The sequence below is a fragment of the Grammomys surdaster genome, unplaced genomic scaffold (assembly GCF_004785775.1).
Source record: "Grammomys surdaster isolate TR1022 unplaced genomic scaffold, NIH_TR_1.0 126029, whole genome shotgun sequence".
NCBI classification, from domain to species: Eukaryota; Metazoa; Chordata; class Mammalia; order Rodentia; family Muridae; genus Grammomys; species Grammomys surdaster.
Genome location: NW_021620842.1, coordinates 4,936,751 through 4,955,069, shown reverse-complemented (window position 1 = coordinate 4,955,069; position 18,319 = coordinate 4,936,751). Strand labels below are relative to the sequence as shown.

General features: G+C 40.6%; 1 protein-coding gene across 4 annotated transcripts in view; it reads right to left on the bottom strand.

Moving 5' to 3' along the window:
- The window catches only part of Cdk5rap2 (CDK5 regulatory subunit associated protein 2), a 185,866-nt gene that overhangs the window by 107,474 nt on the left and 60,073 nt on the right, over positions 1–18,319 (bottom strand). For all 4 annotated transcript variants that reach the window (XM_028754629.1, XM_028754631.1, XM_028754632.1 and 1 more), the window contains exon 13: positions 354–524. In XM_028754629.1, the coding sequence (XP_028610462.1) occupies positions 354–524 (171 nt within the window). The remainder of the gene's footprint in view (positions 1–353; positions 525–18,319) is intronic.

Below are 18,319 nucleotides of genomic sequence, written 5' to 3'. Positions count from 1 at the left end.
GTATTCCTCCTGATCACCCACACTCCAGCGTCATTCCCTTCCCCACATCCTGCCTTTCTGTGTTTATAACCCCTGTGTGAATGAATTATGATTTGAGAAAAAATAAATTAAAAAAAAAAGAAAAAAAAAAAGAAGAGCCATGAAGTCTGTTACAGGGGCAGTGATGGACCATGCCTTGAATGCCAATAGTCCAAAGGTGGAGGCAAGAGCCAGAAACTAAAGGTATCCAGCTACACAGTGAGTTTGAGACCAGCCAGGCAGCATGAAACTCTGTCTCAAGGGAAAACTTTTTGGAGTTCAGAATAAACTAAAGAGATTTACATTGCAAAGGAAAAGAAATCATGGTATGGTACCTGAAGCAGCAGGTCCTCCTGACTGGCACTTTCTGTTAGACTTCTGACCACTTGATCTTGAGTCTGGAACTTTGTTTTGCTTTCGCCTGGAAGACTCTTGTAATGCTTCTCCACAGCCTTCTCCCTCTCACTCACTTCCTTGCGTAGTTTCTCAACTTCATTTCTAAGGTCCTAGAGTAAGAAAGAGAAGAAAAATGGGATTCACTTGATAAAGAGTTCCAGGTGACAATTTTTTACTAGCTTCACATCCCAAGTTAAGATGAGAACAAGCTGATCAGTGTATTTAACAAATAGAAGCTTCTTTCTCATTTAGAATTTTACAGAAACCCATTGCCAGGACATTACAAATTTAGAGAAGCTCTTACATGCATGGTGTTATTTATAATGGTGGAAAAAACAGAAAACCAAGCAGCCTAAAATGGAGGAAAAGTAAGAGACAATATTTTTAGAAACACAACTATGAGTAAAGATGAACCAAAATCAAGCCGTGTGTGAAATACAATGCTCATTATTCCCTGCATGCCTAGCCAACTAAGGGAGCACTCTGAGTGCAAACAGCAGAACAGTAGCAGAACACCTGAGCAGAGGGGCAATAGAAGCTTCCGTTCCTTTTTCCAAGTTTCTACTTCCTTGAAATTCTATAATGCAAGCAATCAGAAAAGGTCATAAAAGCTCACAGGAACACATAAATTCACTTGGCAGGAAGTTTCTAAGCAGCAGGAAAAAAATATACAGTAAATATACAGTAAGATTGCTTGCAACAGACACATGTGAGGTGACTTGTGAGGATGATTGTTTTAAAAAGCAAATGACTATAACTAAACAGATGTTCACCAACAGGAATAAGCTGTGGTACAGTCTCACCAAGGGATACTCAAACTGCACAGAAAGGAATGGGGTCTCTGAAGATGTCCAGGGTAGTCTCCAGGACATAGTAATGTAGAGGTGGAAGAACAGAGAGAGGAGAGCATACTTCCATGTATTTCACGGTAACACAAGCTAATGGCTGCCCATCAGACAAAGAAGAAAGCTGGACAGAAGAGACAGAAAAAAAAGAAGAAAAAAAAAAGACAGAACTAGTTCTACAGATATGATCATTTCAACTTTTACACAATAATCTGTTTTAAAATTCCCCTAAAATTAAAAACAGAGCAAGCAATTAGTCTGACCTTGCATGGCACTGACAGGTAATCAAACAGAGAAGCTGTTTCAGCAACCTGAGGAAGGAGTACGGAGCACACTCCTATGGAGGTATCTCTCCGTGGGCAAAGGAGAAGGGGAAACATATTAAACTATTTTAGGTAACTGTCTGGTAAATACTAATGTCAGTAGTAGTAATCTGAAGTGCATGTATGTACTTAGTATGTATTTATCAATGAGTGGCTATTAATCTCCTAAGTTCTAGGACTTTCAACACAATAGACAAGCGCTCAAACAGAAACCAAATTAAACTCATTGGAAATCAGAGCATAAGCTAGCCACATGTCTTTACATTGAGCTGTTTCCTTCCTTCCACCTAGAAGGGCCAGCATCAATGTTCTCCTGGCATCTGCATTGTGTTCTCAATCATTCCCCACCAAAACAACAAGCTTTTTCTGTGTTTGCCAAAGTGCTGTTCCTAAAACAGCATCACCTGCATCCTCACAACTAATGCTGCAGATCTCTGGAGAGTAGACCCGGCTCTGTATGTTTTACCAAGTCCTCCAGAGAACTGTGGGACACACAAAAGTGCATCTCAGAAGAATGGATGACTAACTGTAGACTTGAGGTGGGGATCAAAGATGAACCCAGACATCTTTTCATACCCAAGAGGAAGAAAGAGATCAAGAACTACAGTAAGCATATCCAAGAGAACCAACCAGTATTTTCCATTACTGAGGGAAGAAAATAGGATTTTCATAAAGATAAACAAGTAATTAAAATACATCAAAATACCACAATCAGTCCTGGGGATATGGCTTAGAATGCACAAGGCCTCATGTTCAATCCCCAAACATACGAGTGTGTACATACTCAAACAAGCACACACACACAGATGCACATGCGCAGTAGTGGTGAGGAAATGCGTGATTTTACACTTAAAAAAATTTTTTTAGGTGCTTTTACAGAGTAAATGCCCTCAGAGATGTTGCCATTCCAATCCCTAAAGGGCAAGAAGGAATAAAGCTAACAGATGAAATTTAGGCTGTTTAATCAGCTGACTTTAAAGGACATGTGTCATCCTGAGTTACCAAGGTGACTTCAATATAACTACAAGAGCCCTTGAAGACTCCAAGAGATGGCAGAAGATGTCTCTACAACCATGGCTAGCAGTGAGGATGCAAAGGGCCCACAGGGCCAGAAATTGGTCAGCCTTGAGAATCCGCAACCTTCAAGAAAAATGCTCAAACCCCAGAACAGCCTCCACCTCAACTTGGTGAGAGCTATTTCAGACTTCTGACTTGCAGAACAGTTAAGATTGTGAATCTGTACTGTGATGTCCTGCTGTAACTGCAACATGAAGTCAAATACCTTTCAGCGTGCCTAGAGAACTCCTTTTGTGATTTTTTTTAATGTTTAATTTTTCCTGCATAAACTGCCCCTCATTACAAATAACTACATAAGAAAAAAACAAATATATTTTTACAGAGATACTCATCTGTAAACTAAAAAAATAATAAAATCAGACAATCATCATTTTGTAAACAATCACAAAATTGGACACCCAAATATTTGAAGAAAAAAGTATTTTGTAATCAAATATCTAAGATGAGGTTATCTTAAATCCTTAATCCAAAATAAGACCACAAACGCATCATGAACTTCTCTAAAAAGTAAAGCAAAATTCAATTCTAGAGGGAGTTAAGGACTTTTTGGTCAGATGTTTGTTTTTAATTCTATATACAAATTTGTCCCTTAGTGTCCCTGGGGGATTGATTTCAGGATCTCGAGAGATACCAAAAGTAATACTCAAGACCTTCCTATAATAGTATAATGTTTGCATAGAATCTCCCCACATTCTCAGACTGCTATATTTAGAACAATGCCAATGCTCTACACATCTGTCACATAATATTGTTAGGGAACAACGACCAGAGTCTCTACGTGTTTAATATAGACACAATTTTCTACTCAAGTTTGGTTAAACGTGTGGATGCAGAAGCCAGACACAGACCCAGCTGTAATGCTAAAGCAACGGTAACAGAATAATGATGAATACGCTAGTCCTGCCAACAATTTAAGCCATGTTCAAGCTGTGGCTGCTTCTTTTAGACTTCCTACACCTGCTGAGAGTTTTTACGTTATTTTAACTTTGGTTTGAAATTTTTTCCATCTTTATTTATTATATTACATCATGACCTACAAAGAACATACAGAATTTAAATAATGAAGATGAAAAAAGAACAATTTAAAAAGAAAAAAGAAAAGAAAAAAGAAAAGAAGAAAGAAAGAAAGCTGGTCTGGTGGCTTAACCTGGCCATCCTGCTCTTCAGAGAAAGTACCAGGCCAACTAGGTCTGCAGAGCCAGACTGTGTCCAAAAACAAACAAGCAAGCAAAAACCAATTCTACACAATGTTCTCATTTACCAATTTTTACAAATATAGCAAAATTTGATGCACTGCATCCTCATAGGCTCCAACTACGTGAACCTCCACATAACATGTTATTACAGATTGCTATGTTTTATTGCTGTGGGTATCATTTATTATAGCTTTTTCAGAAAAAATCTCTGAGAGGGATTTCTAGGTCAAAAGATACACATATTTTGAAGATTTTTCCAAAGAGACAATGACAAAAGGAAAACAAGTACAACAATCAAAGCACTAGAGGCCCGTCCCAAAGCCTTGTCAGTAGTTGCTTCTAAAGTATTTGCTAATAGAACTGATAGGACAGGCTCCTTCAGAACTGATTTTAAATTTGCATTTCCTTCACACCCCATGTGTGTATAGGTGGCTTATACTATCTTTTTGTTGTTGTTCTGCCCCCTACCCCCATCCCTGCAAACTGCTGAAGCTAGCTAGGAAATGGCAACATTTTCCAGAGCAGTTCAAATAAAAGCTGATCCCTTAAGACAATCATATAAGATTCGGGGAGCTAGAGAGAAGATGACCCAGCAGTTAGTTAAAAGCAGTTAGTCTAGAGGTCCTGGTTTGATTCCAAGCATGGCAGCTCACAGCCATCTGTAACTCCAATTCCCAGAGATCTGATGCCTTTTTCTGGCCTATGTGGCACATCCATGGAAGTAGTACACAGACACATATGCATGCCAAGCAAACATACACATAAAAAGTTAAATGAAGATTAAAAATTTAGAAAAAAGGACCCAAGGTGGGCACTTAAATCACAGATTCCATTCTTCCACATCAGAGTACCTACCAGGGTAAAGTGTATCTGCCTTGCTAAAGCTATTACAGAAGAGCCAGGAGTCACTTGTCCAATCGACAGGACTTCATTATCTCTCTCCCTTGGGATCCTGCTGCTGTTTCTAGCCAGGGCAAGCACACACACTGGGGCCAGAGAAGCAACTGTGACTGAGAAGTTGGCAATGCAATGAGGAGGACCTGGGATGATCCACACTCAGGATCAATGGAGCCCAGCGATTGTGGTCAGCACTTACCATGTCTCAGACAATGTGCCAGACATTAATCTATCTAATCTTTAAAACTTATGATGGAAGTGTGGCTGGACAAGTCTTTAAGCCCAGTAGCTGGGAAGTAGAGGCAGGCAGAACTCTGAATTTGAGGCTAGCCTGAAATACACACTAAGTCCCAGGCCAGCCAAGACTCCCTAGTGAGCTCCCTAGCTCTCAAAAACAAAGGTATTGAGCCCCATCTGACTCCCAGTAGAACCCTGGCTACCTCATTGCTCTCTGCTTGCTGCTCACCCCACTAGTTCTGCTCTGACAACAGACTGTCTTGCTGTGGCTCTTTCATAGTAGGTATGTACTCAATTCATAAGCTTCATGCTTGTACCCAAAGTCTGCAGTTCAGAGCTGCCCCTCACACCTCCTGCAGGTGTATCAATCTCCTCCAATCTTCATTACCTCCCTCCCTCCACACCTCTTCCCTCTACCATCTCTTCCTGTAGCACTTGCTAACACAGTGTGAACTTTTCAGTCCCGTAAGAGCAGATCATATTTTGTTTACTTCTCCAATTCTTACTCCTATAATGGCATCAATCACAGAAAAGGTACTGTAGCAGATTAAACAGAGCCATAAACTCTTTGATTTCCCCCATGGAGAGATAGGGAGTCTATGCCTCTACTTTTTTAACGCTTAGAAATGTAGTGACCACTGCAACCTAAAGAACTGGGCCATTTTTGGCCCAGGCCCAGAAGTTTCTAACTCTGGTCTCTTTGGGCACTCTCTTGGTGGCCTGAATGTCCTACATCTAAGAGGCATGGCCATCCTAATTCTCTTATGCTGGTGAGGCTAAATGCAGGAACGACAACTGATAACTTCAGCTTAATTTTCCACCGATCTCCAACAAGGTACCAATCATAAGAGTCGTTTGCCCTAGAAATGAGAACCATGAGTGGGAGCCAAGAAAAGCAGAAAACCATCCAGATGGGCCCTGCCCAAATTCTTGGCAAAATAATAATAATAATAATAATAATAATAATAATAATAATAATGTTATTATTTTAGATACCAACTTTGGAATGATCTACTAGACAGCAATAGATAACCAAAACAGCACTCAATAAATGGCAATGAGCTGGATAGATGAAGTAAAGCATGAGTAGTAAGATAAATAAAATAAGTAAAGATACAGGACAGAATTTGGGGTCTCATGGTGTTCTACTACTGAGGCACACACCAGCCCTCCTGCCATTTAATGAGTAAGAGGTTGGGGTGGACTGCATAAAAATTGTCCCCACAGGTCATTAGGGAGTGGCATTTCTAGGAGGTGTGGCCTGTTGGAGTAGGTATGGCCTTGATAGAGAAATTATGTCACAGGGGCAGGCTTTGAGGTCTCAGGTACTCAAGCCACATCCAATGTGGCATTCTCTTCCTGCTGCTTGTAGATCCAGACGTGGAGCTCTCAGCTCCTTCTCCTGTACCATGTCTGCCAGCATGTCTGCCTGCATGCTACCATGCCTCCAGCCATGATGATAATAGACTGAATCTCTGAAACTATAAGCCAGCTCCCATTAAATGTTCCTTTTTATAAGAGTTGCCACGGTCACGATCTCTTCACAGCAATATAACCGTGGGAGAAGCTAATTTACCTGTGATCACAGTGAATAAGGTACAACTGGCTGATATCTGGTTGCAAACCCTTTCAGTTCACATCTACACCAAAGCACAGTTTTGGGTCTTTTTTGTAGTAATGCAATGATCCCAATCCACTTAATTAAACCCACCCAACACACCACTCTGAAGGATCACTCAAAAAAAAATTGCAATGGAGATCTTAATGTTAAGATAGCTACTTAAATAGATCTCTTTCAAATCACAATGGAACTAGAGAAAAGGAAGGAAGATTTGAGTTTGGTCACTAGTACGTTTGCAAAGGTTAGATGCAGGCACATGTTCTAGTTAACCTCAGGGATAGGGGAAAAAGGCACAGAGACAAGTGAATTCCTAGAGTGCACTAGCCAGCCTGGGGGAATCAGAGAGGTCCAGATTCAGTGAGAAACTATATCTCAAAAATAAGGTGATAATAACTGCATAGGGGTTGATGTCAAAAGTATCCCCTCTCCAGGAAAAAGACATCACGATGGGTATGGCCCTCATGCCTCACTGGACAACGACAGGGGACTGGAGCCATTACAAGGTCCCCTTCAAATACTGTAGGTCAGGCCTCTATCCCCGCCTTCACAAGTTTAGATTCGCCACAGCCCTTCTATACTTAGAGAAGGGAGGAGATGTCAGGGGCAGCCCTGTTTATACACTGAAGGCCTAAAATCAGCCATAGGCCTAAGATCAGCAATAGGCCTGTCATACATGCATGCTAACACAAAGTCTTGGGTCTCTGTGGAAAAACATTTAAACAGATGGCTATAAGCTATTATAAACAGGCAGCTTTAGTGGAAATTTACCAGCCTGAGTAGTCATAGACCTTGTAAATAGGTAGCCTTAGTGGATAGTACCAACTTAGATAAGGACAAGTGAATCATAGGCAGAGTCATAGTGACCTGTCTCCTGAACCTTCACCCAGCCAATACCCTGTTCTGAAAGATACCTGTACTCCCCCAGAACACCCAAGCTCCAGTGTCATCCCCTTCCCCACATCCTGCCTTTCTGTGTTTATAACCCCTGTGTGAATAAGTAAAAATTATGATTTGATTTAAAAAAATATAAATAAATAAATAAATAAATAAATAAATAAATAAAAATAAGGTGATAAGTAACAGAGGAAGATGCCTGGCATCAGCCTCTGGTCTTTGGCACATACACTGTTGCGCTTGTGCACATGATTCCATGAACACATACATATAACATGCACACACAAAATAAAATCACAATAAATCTGTACGCTACCTTAGGAAGAATGTGCTGTTTTTAGAATTTTATTTTAGTTGTAAGTATTAAGATATTCCTTTTAATTAGTAAATAATCATATTTTTAGGTAAAATGTCCTGTTTTGATATATGCATATACCATGGAACAAGTATAACAAGCTAATTAACAAGCTTGTCACTTAAATATCTCTTGTAGTGACATTTAGAATTTGTTCTTTTAGTAATATTAAAAATTTAAATATATTATATTTGGCATGCCATACAATAGATCTGGAGAGTTTATCCCTCTTGTTTGACATTCTGTCCCTCTGGTAAACCCCTCTCTCTACTTCTCTACATATCCCCCATCCTCCAGGAAGCACCATTCTACTCTCCACTTCTGTAGGTTCTGCTTGTTTACATACCAGGTCCATTCATGTTGTTATAAATGACAGTTTCATTTTATGGCAGAATAGTATTTATGTGTGTGTGGGTGTGTGCACACATGCAGGCATCATGTGAGTGCTGGGTGTGCATTCTCCTTATCCATACAGCAGGCGATAAACATTTAGGTTCCTTCTATTCTCGACAGCTGTCAATAGTGCTGCAGTGACAAGAAAGGAAAGTGGAGATTTCTCAACCTACTGACTTCAATCCTTTTGAGATGTATACACAAAAGCGCAATTACTGAATCGTAAGATAATTCTAGTTTCATTTTCTGAGGAACTTTCATACTGTTCTCCCAAAACGATTCCACCAATTTACATTCCCACCAACAGTGCACAGGAGTCCCCTTTCTCTGCCTCCGCTCCAGCATTCGTTATCTTTCATACGATTGGTAATAGCCATTGTAACAGCTTCAAGGTGATGATATGCTATTGTGGTTGCAATTTGCATTTCCATGATGAATAGGAATGTGGAACATTGTTTTCAATAAAGTAACTATTCGTATGTCTTCATCTCAGAAGTCTAATCAAGTCCTTTTCCCTTTAGTTTTCTTGCAATTACACTGTTTTGATTCTTAAATGTTGTGGATGCTTACCACTGCTCATGAGATATGTGGCTTAGACCACACTTTCTCCCAGCAATATGGCTGTCTGTTTCCTCCGTTAAATTGCTTCCTTTGCTTGGCAGAAGCTTTGCAGCCCATGCTTTCAGGGTCATATACCAGGAAAAACCACTGCCCAGAACGACTGTCAAAAAATTTACCTGCAGTGTTTCACATCTGGTTTTGAGTTCATTTTTAATATAGAACCAACTGAAGATCTAATTCCACCCTCTGGCTGTCCAGTTGTCCCACCTTTACTCACTGAAGCGATTAGTCATTCCTATGCCTGCACCATATTTGGATTACAATTGCTTTGCAGTCTATTTGGTACAAAATGGTATTGCAATTCTTTAACTATTCATACTCCGTGCTGTGTAAGTGTGCATTCTCCGTATACATAGCACTACACACTTATACCAATCCCTATGTTCAGCTCTCTCCCTTAAACACTTGTCAGACCCATATTTCAAGTTCTAGTATGTAATTGTCTGGTAATTATTCTATTCTCTTTTATCATTTGCTTTTAGAGTTTTAATTCAGCCATCTAGGAGAACATGTGATAAAGTCTACTAGAGTATTCCACATTCTTGCACATGTCCCCCAAACTGAGTTACAACATGAAAATGGCCTGCTCCACATTCTATAAAGGACACAAAGTTTTGTTACTCCCCAAGATTAAGGAGACAAACCTAAAGTTTAAGGTCATTCTTGGTACACTATAGGAGGGAGGGAGGGAAGGAGGGAAGGGAGGGAGGGAAGAAGGGAGGGAGGGAGGGAATGAGGGAGGGAGGGAGGGAGAAGAAAAGTTGGGAGGGGGTAAAGAGAGAGACACAGAATGTTTGTATGTACATATTGGGGCATATATGACCCACAGCATCATCAAGGCATGGAGGGAAGTCAAGAAACCCAAGAAAATAAAATAAGCCCTTCCCTGTGGGACAGTAAACGGTGCCAGGAAGCTTGCTAGGTGGAGCAGGTCTGAGTTCCCGGAAACTTGGGGTACACTCCTGAGATGGTAGATGGCTTCCTGCTCCCTTCTAGATTCCTGGCCTGGAACATGTGCCACACTATCCACATAAGGAAATGTGACCAATGGTCACGTAAGGCCAGAACAGAGTTTTCCATGCTAATGAGGTACCTAGAGGTCCTGAGGGTTTAGCCAGTATGCTTTCCTTACCAGAAATTCCTTCCTGCAAAAGGTATTTAGTCTCAGTTCCATCCTGAGAAGTTGGTATGTATCCATTTTCCACAATGAACAATCAATAAACAGTTTGGAACCAAGGACTGTAACTTATCTACTACCATCATAGAGAACATGGAGAAGGCTTTCGCCTACAGAGCCACAACTTAATTCTACCATAGAAGCCCTCTCTGCACTCCCAGCCACAACCACTGCCAAACTGAGGACAGTCACTGCTGAGCTAAGCCAGAGCCCCCCCCCACACACACACCCTAGGCTCACCCTCAGCTCGTTGGCCTCTCCATTTCTCAGCTCTGCCACAACTCCCAGGTACCTGGATGTCCAAAAGTCTGAGAACTTTGAGTGATGGCCCAGCCTGACTGCAGGCCCAGAGACCCCTGACACTTCATTCCTGACTTCCTGACTTCTTTGTGGAGTTCTCCAGTGGAGACTAGAGGCCCAGAATTCAGGAAACGGCAGCTTTGGCTTTTCCACATCTGAGCCTGTGTTTTCCCACCCTTGCCTCCCAGTGGTGGCTTGGTGCTTTCTTGAAGTCCATCACTACACAGCAACAGAGTTGGGGAAATGCAATCAAGCATTCCCTGCATTTGGCATTCACTTCTCTAGCAGCCCTGCCCAAAGGTGGGGTGGAATGTGGATCATACTTCTTCTTGCAATGATTGTATTGGTAATGGAACTCTTTATCAGCTACAAGCTAAGCATGGGCCAAGGCCCTGTTATGTGACAGATCACTAACATTAATAACTGTCTACAATGGTAAAGATCTTACTGTCCCAGAAAGGTAAATAATGCTCATAGAGACTAAGAAATGGAAAAAGATTTATATAATTTTTAATGCTGACATTGAAAACCAAGCTAGTGTGGTCCCAAATTCTATGATGTCAACAGAATTGTTAAGGCCAAAAGTGCTTTAAAACACTTGATATCATGGGCTCTCATTAGGCAATACTTCCAAATCATAAGTCAATTTTAAAAAGTCTCTAGCACTTGTATTTGCACCCTTTCTCCAAATGGATGGCCAGTACAGGGTCTAAGCTACTCATATGGTCAGCAATGAGAGGAGGCTTAAAGCAAAGAGACTGGCGACAATAGGAGGATGTGTGTGCTAAGGTGGCCTTGAGGAGGAGCAGCTGCCATGGCAACACAAAGACAGCCAATTGACTCATGCTCTCACTACCCATGGAGGAACAATAAATGTTAAGGGGAGGCATGGAGATGGCCTCTCTTGCTGAGGCAAAACAATCAGATCTAAAAATTGATTATCTTGGTAGTTCTCCCAAATCTTTTTCAATATTTGAGTGCTTTCTAAAAGACAAGAGTTTTCCATAAATCAATGCTCAATTGCTAATCAACTATATGTGACATTGGACAGAAGTTACATCATGAGGGGTTCCCATCCCAGGAAGGAACTTTGGGCTTTTGGGTTAAACGAAAAGATGGGCTAAGGCTACAGCTGAGGCACAATAACCAATATCTTTTTCCTCTTAGTAAAGTGCATGAGAGATGAAGAACCTGGACTTAACGCTCTTTGTGGTCAAGAACTCCCAAATCCTGCCCTGACGACCACTCCTGAACACCAGAGTTCACCTAGGATGTGTACAGACAAAACCACATTAGAGTCAAAGTACAATTTGTGATATCACATATCAGAAGGTATTGAATTCTTTGTTGTTGCTGTCACTGTTTGGAGGGTGAAAAGAGCATGCCCACCTTAATGAAGCCACCTGTATCCTCTTCCTTAAGAAGCCATGCATGGCAGGGAAGATTTATGAGAAAATACAGAAGTCAGTCCTCCCTACAAGTGCTGGGCCTCATAGGTCTAAAGTGGAAAGTAGAGAATTCTGAACTTGGGTTTTTGCCTTAAAGTACCATGCCTCTCTCTAGGTAACAAAGAAGGACCAGTGAATATTCTGGACACTAATCTGTTGAGCAATTATCTCATGGAAATGGATCAGAAGAAAGAAGGGTTCACATTGCAGAATGAGGAGAATTCAGCTCCTCCTCTCATGGCATCTCCTTCAGAACATAGCTTTCACAATGGCAATGGTAGCAGTTTCTCAATTACATCCCTAAGATTTTGCCCCAGGCACATGGAGCCAGTAACTTCAGAGGACAACTCAAGAGTGAGTATCTCATTCGTGGCTCTTCCTTTGTCCTGTGTGTTTGATGGTTGAATATAATATGTGTGATAAGAATTTTTTTCATCCTATCTATTTAGATACTATAAGGTCATTAAATCTGGATATCCACGGTTTGCCTACTATTAAGAAGTTTCCTGTCTTCTCATCGAGTAGCTTTTCTATGCGCTTTTACCTTTAATTCTCCCATGTTGGGAATGCCAGTGACACAGACATTTGACCTCTTGATGGTGCCTCAGGAACCTCTCATGCTGCCTCACACTTCTCTTTTCTGTCTGACTGTGATATTTTAAGAACCATCTTCAAGCTCCAGGATTCTTTCTTTTGCTTGACCTTTCTGTTAAGGCTTTCAAAAAATCTGATTTATTTCTTTAAAAAATTCTGATTCACTTTTTGTTAAAATTTCTCATTTATATTGTCTATTGTCTTCCTAATTTTAATTGTTTACCTAAATGACCTTGGATCTCACTGGCATTTTTTTAAAGAAATAATTTGACTGTGTGTGTGTGTGTGTGTGTGTGTGTTATGTTTACATAAGTACAATGCCCATAGAGGCCAGAAGTGAATTTGGAGTTACAAGTTTTTACGAGCCATCAGACATGGGAACTGAATTTGGGTCCTCTTGAAAAGTGTGTCCTTTTACCTGAACAGCCATTTATCTCTCCAGCTCTTTTATTGACACTTAAAAAAAAATCTTTTGAATTACTAGGCATTTTATCAATTTTGATAGCTTCAGAATTTATTGTTTAAGAGAATTATTGTTAGGAGATTAGAATGGGTAAGGGGTTTTGTTTTGACAGACAAATTAAATTTACTATACTTAACATTAATCCTGTTACGTTTAAATTTCTTTTCTGTGTTTGTTTCTACATATAGAGTGAACATTCAATGGCTGGTCTTTCTCTGTGTGGCTTGTTTTGAATGAATTCAAGTTCTGTAATTCTGTGACAGGCTTCTGTTCTTTATGGTAGAATAAGACAATAGGAAAAAAAATCTTAAAATCTACCAAGATAAAAATATCAAGTCACATTTAAGGGCAAACCCTTGAAACTAACAACAAATTTTTTTTACCAGAAATCTGTTAAAGGTATGGACTGATATATTTTAAGACCTGAACAAAGTAACTGTCAAGTCCAAGCAAGGCTATCTCTCAGAAACCAAAGTATAGATCTTCTAAACCAAGCAAAGTCTAATGAAGCTTATGATCACCAGACAGTGTATAGTTACAAAAGCGCTGGTGTACAACACACACACCAATACACATATATAAATAATAATAATAAATGTTTTAAAGTAAAATTAATAATTAGAAATGTATAGACACCTAATACAAGAGTATCTGGTTTTATAAAATATTACACTTACTGTAAGAGATAGCTCCAAAACAATAGTGTGTATGTATGTGTGTGAGGGGGTTAATACCAGACACTTCTCGATAGGCAGATTGTCTACAAATAAATAAACATCAAAGTTAAACTATATAGTAGGTAAATGAACTTTATATTTGCAGAACAGTCTACCCAACATCTACAAAAGACACATCTTTTTCCATTAATGCATTGTACTTTCTCTAGAAGAGATTGTATGTTAAGTCAGAAAATTAGTCTTTACAAATTAGAAAAAAAGTATTCTTGTATCTTTTCTAGTTACAGTGGAATTATGAAATACACAGAGCTTAGATACATAGAAACCAACAGACACTTCAGAAATTATACAAATTAAAGAGCACCCAACCACCTGTAACTCCAGTTCCAGGGGATCTGACATCCTCTTTTTCTGGTCTCCAATGGCAGGTACACTTGGGTGATGCACGCATGCACACACACACACACACACACACACACACACACACACACAAAGAAACTGAACTCCATTCTCTTGAGCAAACAGCAGGTAACTGAGGCAGTCAGCCAATTAAAGGGAAAGGAAATTACAGTGAAGAGAAATTTTAAATTTCCTTAAACAAATAAAAATGGAAACAAACACACAAACCCTGTGAGATACAGCAAAAGCAGTACCAAGAGGCAAGGATACAGCAACAAAAGTCTGAATCAAAAATGGATTTAAAATAACCAGACCTTAAGTTCTCCCAGAAGTGAGAACCAAATCAAGTGTGGTTCTGTGTACCTCCATCAAGCAGCTTACTATCACCTGCAACTCCAGCTCCCCGGGAGTCAATGTCTCACAGACTAACCGTATTCTAATATTACAAATAAAATCTTAAAAATAAAAACCCTCAATGAGATACCATCACACTCCAGTTAGCAAGACTATTGCTCCCACACACACACACTCCAAAAGGATAATAAATGCTCCTGAAAACTACCCTGTGATCTAGCTATCCCATTCACTTGCAAAGTAGCAAGACACCAGTGAAGGACTGTTACAATTAGGAATGAATTCTATTGGCTGATAAACAGAGCTCAGAGATAAGATAGAGCTATGGTTCTCAATTAGTTGGTCACAACCCTCCTGGGAGTTGCATATCAGTCATTTACATTACAATTCATAGCAGCAGCAAAATTACAGTTATGAAGTAGCAACAAGATAATTTTAAGGTCAGGGATCACTACAACATGAGGAACTGTATTAAACACAAGGGTCACAGCATTAGGAAGCTTGAGAACTATCAGCTTAATATCAAGATAGATTCGATTAGTGAAAGATGCAAAGTACATAGGATCTCTTTCATGGGGCTGTGTTCTATTCACTGAGAGACAAAGCTTAGGACATTGAGGGTATACACCGGCTCCTAATAGAATAGAAAAGAAGCACCAGGTTGACTGGCCACTTTTCACTCTGGCTTTCCAGCTGTCTAGGCATCATTAAGTTCCTTCCGTTGAAGAAAACAGGTCCACATGATTGACAATCCTGTTTCTCCAATGCTTTTTCTAAGCTGTGCTTCCTACATCTGCTAGCCTAGGTTTATTGGGGCACTTCTTACCACTGCTAAGATACAGAATCAGCCTAAGTGTCCATCACCCAATAAATGCATAAAAATACATGATACACATACACACACACTTACACGTAACACAGGAGTACTATTCTACCATAAAGAACCAAAGCCTGTCACAGAATTACAGGACCTCAATTTCATTCAAAAAAATCCACACAGAGAATGACCAGCCATTGAATGTTCACTCCATACGTAGAAACAAACACACAAAAAGGACCTGAATTCAAGTAGGGATTCCTCCGAAACTGGAAGTGAAGTGGGGAGCTAGAGAGAACATGGTCACAGAAAGGTGGATAGACATGATACATGATACACACGGTATGTATGTAGGGAAATGTCCTGGTGAATCCCATGAATGTGAACAATTAGCATATGATAATTAGTGAAGCATACAATATTAATGAAAGCCAGTCTACTGTACTCTTCTCATCACACTGATTACACAGGATCTCATGGATTCCTAGGCTAACTTCAAACTCACTATGAAGTTAAAGACGACCCTGAACTCCTGATTCTCCTGCCCCTCCAAGCTCAGGGATTACAGATGGGCACTACCACACCTGACTCACAGCACTGGTTTTTCAGACTGAACCCAAGAAACCCTTGGATTAAGAACATCCAACCTTGGCGACTACTACAGGAGTCAAGTAACCACATGTTATTGGGCATCCCCAGAAACTAACTGACTCAGCAGGTGTGGGATGAAGAAGAGCACAGAGACTTCTATTTGCTTTTAGTTCAAAAGGCTCCCATTAGAAGAAATCTTCAGCACACCAGAGGTACAGCTACTTTATTTGCTATGAGAACAGGGTTCAGTGAAAATTTGGAAACCTCAATCATACACCAGTTCTACCTTGCTCCTCAGTAAATACTACGTCCAAGATTTGTAGGATGCTGTCTCCTAGGCCTCTGAATTTCCGCACTAATAGGCAATTTTCCTTTGCACTCTGGACCAACACTGAGCTGAGTGCTTCCTTTGCATATCAGGGCTCTCTCAGAGCAGGTAGGTTGGTTTTTAAAAGTGGATTATTTGAAAACTACAATATCCCTCAAATCTTAACATCACATAGAAATGAAATCCAGGCCATCACCCCTCTCTATCCGGAGAGTCTGTTTTATCTCTGGCCAGATGGAGAATGAGGAAGTTCTCATCCATCACATTTCAACCTTATCAGGTTTGGCTGTGAGCAAGCTTGTCAAAGTGCTCGGTGTTACTTTTAAATATACAAAAGCAATTTCTTCAAAATCTTAATGAAGTAAAGGCATTCAATGATGTAAGGACAATTTCTAGAATCAGCATGAGATGTAGTAGTAAGCTGTGCATATGGAGCCTCCCTGAGCTTGGTGGAAGAAGTCACCAGAAGCCTGAGATGTGGTGCTGGGCCTCCTAGCCCACAGAACTCTGGGCAGCTCTACTCCCATGTCTTCTTCTCATAGAAGTTCATTTGAACAGCCAATGTATAATCTTAAACATAGAAGACAGAAGAAATGCGGGCTGCAGAGATGGCTCAGTGGCTAAGAATACTTACTGGTTTTCCAGAGGACCTGAGCTCAGTTCCTAGCACCCACTTCAGGTGGTTGTTTAATTTAAAAACAATAATAGGGGAAGGAGAAATGGCTTAGCAATTATGAATGCCAGAGGACCCAGGATTGAATACCTGCACCCACAGAGTGGTTTATAATTCTCTATAACTCCAGTTCAAGAGAATCCAATGCCCTCTTCTTGCCTCTGTGGACGCCAGGCATGCCTATGGTACACATGGAGGCAAAACACCCGTACACATAAAATAAAAATTAAACCTTAAAAAAAAAAAAAGCATTAGAAGTCATTGGAATGAAACAGTCCTGAATAGATGACACACCTAAAATTCATGGAAAGCAAAAGCATGTACGCAAGATATTCTGGGTCAATTTTGTCTACACAGTGAGTTCAAGGTCCACTGGAGCTACATAAGACACTGTCTTTTGAAAATAAAATTTAAAAGGGCCTTTTTGGAGAATGGACACAGAAGCTAAGGAAGCTGAGTAAGCATCTGGGTATGACTGTGCCAAACACAGACAGGATACCACACCTTGTTCAAGGTAACAACCTGCCCCACCTCATCCCCACTAAGGCTTCCCAGTGTAAGAGGAACGCATTCCTACCTCTCCCACCCCTATGGCCAAGATTCTTCAAGTATAGACGTACTCCTGTGAAGCCTCCCTGCTGCCCCCTTAGCTCCTCTCACACAGTTCTCTGCTCCTTTAGGTCTACCCTGCGATCAGCACTGAGCATACTGTATATTACACAGCACTACTGGATTTCCATCACAGTTCCCCAGGAGACACCTTCAGACACTATGTCTTACTTGACTCTGCTTACTGTATCCAGTTCCAGAGCCAGCAGAGTGATGAAATCAATAGCGGTGACAACGTTGCTCTCTTGGTGGCCCATGAAGACCATAGCAATACATCAGAAAATGAAGAGGTCAGTCTTGTAAAGCAGCTTTTACAGCAATCTTAGACAAGTTCTCCTGAGAGGCCCAAGCCTCCCTACCCAAGGGCACTCTGACCCTTTTCTCCAAGGGATCAGTCAGGTGGAGAAAAAGACAAGCATGCTCCTCAGAGCAGAGATTATCCAGTGGACTCCAGTGGACAGTGGTCTATCGTTCAGCATCTGAGCAAGCACTTGGAAAATGCAGGAAAATAGGGGGAAAATAAGACATGTAGGCACAGAGAGCAACTGTAACTGAGGACTAGAAAACACAGGATGCTTTTTCTCACATATTACATCTCATTATTCATTTGTTTAATGCTAACCTACAAAGGAGCCACATCATTTTAGAAGGCGAGTGTTTGTTTAGAAAAAGTAAGACATTGGCTTAGAGGTTAACCCTCTCTAAAGAAACTCAGCTCCAACCAAAACCCAGTGCTGGTGTCCACTTCTATAAGGACACCTTAGTGACCACCATGACACACCAGACATCATGGAAGGTGCTATAGTCTACCCACACAAGTTTTGAAACAAGCCCTGTTCTGCAGGTGAGAAATGGACACCACAGTTCAAACGCAACAGCTAACAAGGGATGGAACAGGACTCAGTCCATCATTCTCTTACAAAAAGCTGGGATTTTTAAATTTTATTTATTTGTATGGTATGTGCATGGTGTGTTTGTGTGTTTGTGTGAAACAGAGAGGGGGGGAGGGGGAAGGA